Genomic DNA, 7354 nt, shown 5'->3' on the forward strand with positions numbered 1-7354 from the left:
ACACACACTTCCTACATAGGTGCTACCATATTCCCATGAGCATGGGGCCTGTGTTAAAGACTCCCTCTGGAAGTTACAGAAGGAAGCCACCAGGAGTTCAGCCTCACAGCCTCTTTCTCAGATGCGGTCACCAATTTACCAAACCTGGCACATCCAACCACTCCTTTCATAAGTCAAGGATTAGTTAAGACCAGAAAATAATTCTCCAGTGTTGTATCTTCAAACTCACATTCCAAAAGGCCTATTTGTGGTGAGGCTCAGGGTCTTTGGCTTGTTACGAATTAACACTTCCTTTGGAAACTCTTTAGGTGGCTTTGATCCCTGTACTGCCCCCCATTATAGATACAGAAAGCAACAGGGGATTCTGGCAGCACCTTCTCTGTGGAGGAGAGGAAGGTGTGGACCACGTTCAGGGGAAGGTAGCCCAAAGCTGTCCCCAGTGAGACGCCGGGGGATGGGCCTCTTGCCCCTGCTCTGCAGCCTCCATGCAGGGCTTTATTTACCAGTCACCAGGTCTTCAAGACAGTCTGCAGGAGAGAGGATTTCGGGGGGAAAGTAAGCCAAGCCAATTCATTCAAACAGTCGCCTTTTATCACAAACAGGTAAGTCTTCCATCTCATAACAGAGACAGTAAAACGGGATCCAGGCTTTTTTTTTTTCTTTCCTTAACTGGCTACATGCTTAGAAACTGCACTGGTCAAACTTGATTTTCTTTTTAAAGCCTCAAAACACTTTTATTGTCATGAAAGCTTTCCAGTGACCAGGGATCAGTCTCATGGGCTGTCAGAGCCATACCGTAGGAGCAGCCAAATTCCTCTGCCTTTGCCTTCCCTTCAGGAGTCACATGCTAAGGCATCCTTGGGCATTCGGAAAAGGCTGCTTGGGGTGCGAGTGCTCTAGGCCACTCTGCAATGCCCCTGGACGCAATGAGTAACAAATGGACTCCAGGACCCAGAGAAGGGGAAAGACACGAAAGGGATTTGGAAACAGATCTTACAAATAACCTGTATGAAAATCACACAGACAAGAAAACAAACAAATCCATCTAGCCCCTGGGATCCCACCATCCATCTTCTCTCCCAGCACTGCCTTTGCTTTGTGGAGGGTGAGTCCTGGGACAGGATTTGGGTGACACGTCACGAGCATGTTCCATCCAAGGCTGGCTCTCCCAGCTGGCAGAGGGAGGTGGCTGACAATCAATTCCTCTGGATACATTTTCCTGTGATTGCCTCTGTGATCAAAGACAGCCACCGACAGGTACGGGAGCGGTTAGTTCACCACGTCATAGTAGTAATTGCGCAGCCGCAGTTCCACTGCTGCGAATCCGGGCCTGTTCTCCACACTGGAACGGGAAGAGATGCATTCTTGTTTGTCAATGTGCTTGTGAAAAAATGCTGATCACAAGTGGGGCCTCTGCAGGCTGAGTACCAGTGGTGCTGCTCCCTGGTGGCTGACTCTAGGGCCTGCAGCTCACAGTGTGGTCCCTGTGCTCCCCACCCCAGGGTGACCAGAAGGCTGTCAGAAAGTGTCGGCCTATTATAGACCTAAATAATCCATATCTGTATTTTAACAAGACTTCCAGGTGATTCACGTCCACCTTAAAGTAGGAGACTTTTTGCATTAGAACTGGGAGTGTTTTAGCCCCAGGTTCAGATATGCAGCACACAATATGCTTCTGTGCCACAGGCAACACAAAGAGGCTGTCTCTCTGTATTTGATTTTAGCAAAACAGGTGTCTGAAAATACTTGGCAAATGTACTGCGGATATAGTCAACATCTGACTCATAATCTTGTTAAGAGAAGAAATACGAACATAGCTTTAATTCTCCCTTTCCACACTCTAATCGATGGCTCTGGATTTTCTGAAAATGGGCTATTGATACGGGTTCTTATGAAAACCAAGAACATATCATGGCAGAAGCAAAGACCTGGGGCTTGTCTATGATCCACCTTAATATAGCCAGTCCTTACTGCCACTGCTGGCCAGGGAGGCACTGGTGTTAGTGAACTACAGGCAAAAGCGTTAACAATTCGCAGTCTCTAAACAAACATTTACAGACATTTCGGTTTACTCTCACACAGACATCCTTTACACATCAGTTGGAAGCAAGTACTAAAACCCCGAGAATCGATCCTCACTTAGAAGTTATTTTTCTTCTTTTGCACGATTTCTGGATATATTACAAGTGGGTGAAGTTGAAATACAATAAGTGAAAAAGTGAAATAGAATGTGAGGTTCAATTGTATGAAACCGTCCACGTGCAGCCATTTTGACCTATGGCAATGGCAATTTCACATGGTTCAATGTCGACGCAAGAGAACGGCCACAGAACGCGCATCAGGACCACGACTGATGCCATTTTAAGAGCAGAGTGGCTTCTACACATCAAAATGGGTAGCTTTGTCAAATGGCATCAAAATACATGGCTTCACTTATAGCTTTCAATAGCGAGCAGAATGATAACACTGCTGGAATTGATCAGTGTGGTCAGCCATCTGTGGTCATGTCTGGGGACACGGGCCTCCCACGGTGTCACTGAGAGGGACCTTGTCTCCGGCCGCCAAGTGTGTTCCAGGAGGGGATATGGTGGCCACGCATCTGGTGCAGGAGCATGCGTCCACCCAGAGGGACAGCCTCTATCTTGCTCCTAAACTTCTACAGTCAAAGAGAACATACTTTAGCATCTGCAAAACAGGGGGCTCTGCTCCAACTGCGGGGATCCAAATGGTACAAAGAGCACCTTTGGATCTTGTTCTGGGGGTTCATCTGCCCAGCAGCCAAGTACCAAACAAATAAAGGGAAACAGGAATGCAGACTCGTCCTCAGGAAAAACACCTGCTCAGGTCTCCTAGGAAATCTCTCCTGTACGTCCATGGGAGGTGCTGCCTCCAGGAAGCCGGGACACAGGCGTGCCTCAGCAGCAGGAGGGTGATGCAGTGCCCTCGCGTGCCCAGCTTCCTGCCCTGCCCTGGCCTGCCACTCTGCTTTCAGGCCAGAGTGCAGTTTCTGCGCTGCCCCTCGTGCCCAGTGACCCTCCTCCTCTCCCCTCATCCCTATACCCAGCCTTGCTTCTTAGCCTGCACGTCTCAGCTGCAATCCCTAAAGGTGGCCTATTTGGAGCCCCCGCTGGATGTGTGACCCTTCCCTCCCCATGGTTTTCTGTTCTCTTTTAAAGTTTCCAGTGTGTGATTTTATATAAAGAGATACATGGTCTTCATCCTGGGTTCCTGGCACAGAGCTCCTAAAACCCGTGGAATTTCCTGATTGTTGGGCTGAAAGCAGCGTCTTTTGTTATTCCTAATAAGCCCCCTTTAACCATACCCGGGTTTGTGCTGAGACTGCTTCTCTCCCTCCCTCCCTCTTTCTCTCCCTTCATCTCCCTCCCTCCCGCTCTCTCTGTCTCTATATAGCACCTTGGAGAGGGTGGCTGTTTACAACCGAGGAAAAAATGAAAAAACAAAGCAAAACAAAGCAAAACTAAACAAAACAGAGAATACACTGGGACCACCTGTAGTCCCCTCATTGAATCCACCACATTCTAGAAGCTCCAATATGCTTCTGTGCTACAGGCAACTCCGAGAAACTACTTCGACACGAGAGGGCTTTAAAAATCCCATACACACACGTGACGTCCTCCAGGCCCCTGTGCCCTCCTTGCTTTGATTTCTCGCTGGAGTCATCCCTTTCCTAAGACACACCACAGGACACACTTATTTTTAGCTTATTATTTATTGCCTGTCTGCTCCAGTCCCAACCATAAGGTCTGATAAGGACAGGGTCTGAGGCTTCTGTGAGGCTTGCATCGGGGCGGCAGCCTGCACAGCGTGAGCTCCGGCAGCAGCCGTCGACCCTGTGAATGACCCAGGGCTCTCAGAGGATGTGCCGCTCAGAGGAAAGCTGGCTAAGGTACTGTGCAGGGAGCCAGGACAGATCTCACCAAGATCCTGGGAATTCATGCTGTATCTTGGGCTTACTGATCTTGAAACAGGAATTGGAGCCGCGTCTAGAGCCGCCCTGCCTCTCAAGAGAAACTGGACAGCCCAGGAATTTTCTCCATTCGGCAGAGGCCCTCACTGGAGGGCTGGGACTATTAGGAGACTGTTTTTCAGGATCGAGAGCACCAACTTCTCTCCATTTGCAAGGGCTTTCCCCACGGGTGTCTTCAATCACCCCAAGCATGACTTGGCTCTGGAAAACACTACAGTGGAAGGCTTCCTGACTGATTCCTGCTTTTCTAAGGGCCAGTTTCCTTCTTGGCTTTCATGCTGCCTTCTTGAGTGACCTGCATGGGGCAGGGCTCTGATGTGTTTCCTCTTTGGAAAGCCAGAGGGGGAAGGAGGGAAGCATGGGCCATCCCAAAATATGCCAGATTGGGGTATTGATTATTTTGAGTTGAAAATATTGGATAAATTGTAGGTTCGGAAAGGGCGCGCTGACCTGTCTCTTTGTGTCTGCAGCAAGCCATAAAGATTCCTCTGGGAAGGAGACCCTCCATGTAGCAAGATGAGAAAATGGCCCTTATCATCAGAGACTGGGCACTGGAGCTGCAATGGGCCTGAGTAAACATATTTAACAAAGTATCCCTTATCTTCCACTGGTTTTACACCATCCTCATATCTCCTAGTGCCTTCTCTAGAAAATTTACTCCTAGCCAGATTTGTCCTGTCATTTCTTCTTAAATGTATGGTTCTTTGTCTAAAAAGTATAAAAGCATCTTGCTTTGGCCACTTCTTTAGACTTCACTGTCTTGTGAGTCTCCCCATAAACATGTAAAACTAATACAATTGGTATGCTTTTCTTTTAGTAATCTGCCTGGTATCAATTTGGTTTCTAGGTCCAGCTGTAGAGCCCGCTAGGACTAAAAAGGGGTTGGAGATAATCTCTGGCTCTCTCACAATGGTGAGTGAGGGATGCTGTCTGCTCTGTCATTGAGGCTGGGAAGTCCCTTTGAATTCCCTCCAGGACCACACCCTGGAACTGATGACAAGGGCTGCAGTGAGGGACCCCTGCCCCTTCTAGAGGGCCTTGAGCAATAGCCCCGGTTACCAGGACCAGCCCTTGGCGCTTCTGAGTTCTCCTTGTGGCCCTGCTCCAAGGAATGTTTTTCTTTTTTTTCATTCAACTGCACCTCATTGAATTTCTTACGTTCAAAGTGATACGGAGCTAGAAAGAAATTATGTAGGCATATAGAGTGGGTGACAGAGTCCTCTGTAAGGTTTCCTTGTAATAAAAAGCAGCCCCTAAATCATGTCTTTTTCTAACAAAAAGCAGCCTGAAAAATCAAGCTGCAAGCATAGATAAGCAAGCTAAAAGCTCGCATAGGTAAATGCTGGAAGCTGTGTCGACAGAAAAGGGACACCTGCAGGCCAGGGATATTCAACATGGAGGTTCCCTCTTCCACTTTCCTTGTTGCCAAGTGTGCAGTAAAAAAGCAGGCAAAGGCCGGGCGCAGTGGCTCACACCTGTAATCCCAGCCCTTTGGGAGGCCGAGGTGGGCACATCACGAGGTCAGGAGATCCAGACCATCCTGGAGCCGAGATTGCGCCACTGCACTCCAGCCTGGGCAACAGAGCAAGACTCCGTCTCAGAAAAAAAAAAAAAAAAAAAAAAAAGCAGGCAACATGGCCCCGGCCAAGTAGAGACCTCATCTGCATAATAAAAGATTAGGGTGGGGCGACCAGTTTCCTTCCGTGTTATGTAAATGACCCACCTGGTCCAACCAATCTTTGGGCCCTATGTAAATCAGACTCAAGCTCGTCTATAAAACCCTGTGTATTTCCACAGGAACCTGAAGAACCACGTGGCATCCCTTATCTGTCTGCAGGAGAGAGAGCTTTTCTCTTTCCTCTTGCCTATTAAACCTTAAACTCACTTCTTGGGTGTCTGCATCTTCGATTTGCTTGGCATGAGGCAACGAACTCAGGTATTACCGCAGACAAATACAGCTGCTTCAAAAGTTTCTGAACATCTCCCCACCTCCCCCAGCCCTGTTTGAGGTCACTACTAAGAACACTGTAACCTTCAGAAATATCGCTTTGTTGGGAAATAAATCAAAGTCTGATAAAGAGCTGTGATTTCTAATCTGGGGCATGGGCCATCGTCATGATTTCCCTTTGACTGGGGCTTGTGCCCGGGAGCTGATTCCTCCAAGCCTGCAGAACTCACGGAAATGCACCACTGCAGAGCGGACTGGCGTGGGAACCAAAAGGGGAAAGACACTGCCTGCCTGGGAACCTCACTCAGGTTCCATCTGAAATCTCCAGGCGGGAAAATGCAAACGTAAGAGAAAGAATGCTCTCTTAAGGAGACTGTTTACTGCTTTACTTCGCTGTAATTCTGGTGAATATCCAGTGAGCATCATGTAGACTGCTTTCCCTCCCCGGTCTCCCCCTGGTGGACCATTCTGGAAATAACAGTGCCCACTGTTACTTGTGTCTGTGGAGGACAGAGGTGGGCTCAGCAGCCCCCATCCTGATTCCTTGAGTCACAAGAATGCACCACGGCCCAAAGGGTATTCAGCAGCCTCACTGCAGCCACCTGGGAGACAAGTGGGAGGTGGTGCCCCTGGCTGCAGCACCTAGCCCTCTCCCCACCCACCTTTCACTCCTCACTATAAAACACACACCACAAAGAAGAATCGACAGAAATATATAGATCAGCATCAACATTAAATGCAAAAACTCCCCCACTGCGAGTTCATTTCTAATTCCAAGTTTTTGCATTTGTATCACAATGATTTAAACTCTACCCTCCTCACTCTCCTACAGGAAGGGAAGCCTTGCAAAGGGAGCTGCAGGCAGGACCAAAGAACACTAGCAGCAAAGGGTCATAGGCTGCCACGTGCCCAAGGGCTGCCCTCCCCAGGGTCCAGTGCTGCCAGTGCCTACCTGCCAATGGTTCTGACAATTCTGGTTTGGGCACTGGGAGAATTAAGCCAAGACTTAGGAATAAACATCCTCCTAAATCCATGAATAACACTTCCCTCTTGCTGATACTTAGCTCTCCCTGTAGCACTAACACTTGGGGTTGGAGAAGATGCCCCAGGGCCCAGGCCAGGCCCCTCTCTGGAGCCACGGCAGCAGCAGGGGCAGGGACGCATCTACCCACAGTTTGCCCGCTGCCTTTGTGGCTGCCCCCTGGGTGGTTTCTAGATAATGAGATTATTTCCCTGTCACTCACAACTGTGGTAGAGTGATACTCCCAGGGTGGGGAGGGGAGGTCTCGGAACCCCAGGTGGCATCTGCAGCATTTGAAATAGCCCTCATTGTAATCCCAGCACTTTGGGAGGCCGAGACGGGCAGATCACGAGGTCAGGAGATCGAGACCATCCTGGCTAACATGGTGAAACCCCGT

The 7354-nt window shown here is 49.1% G+C and overlaps 1 protein-coding gene across 3 annotated transcripts in view; it reads right to left on the reverse strand.

The window, feature by feature from the left end:
- Positions 1-652: 652 nt before the first annotated feature.
- Positions 653-7354, reverse strand: part of SYK (spleen tyrosine kinase) — a 95742-nt gene continuing 89040 nt past the window's right edge. For all 3 annotated transcript variants that reach the window (XM_011948009.1, XM_011948007.1, XM_011948008.1), the window contains one exon: positions 653-1342. In XM_011948009.1, coding sequence (XP_011803399.1) covers positions 1270-1342 — 73 coding nt within the window. In that variant the 3' untranslated portion in view covers positions 653-1269. The remainder of the gene's footprint in view (positions 1343-7354) is intronic.

Source organism: Colobus angolensis, unplaced genomic scaffold (assembly GCF_000951035.1).
Source record: "Colobus angolensis palliatus isolate OR3802 unplaced genomic scaffold, Cang.pa_1.0 Scaffold272, whole genome shotgun sequence".
NCBI classification, from domain to species: Eukaryota; Metazoa; Chordata; class Mammalia; order Primates; family Cercopithecidae; genus Colobus; species Colobus angolensis.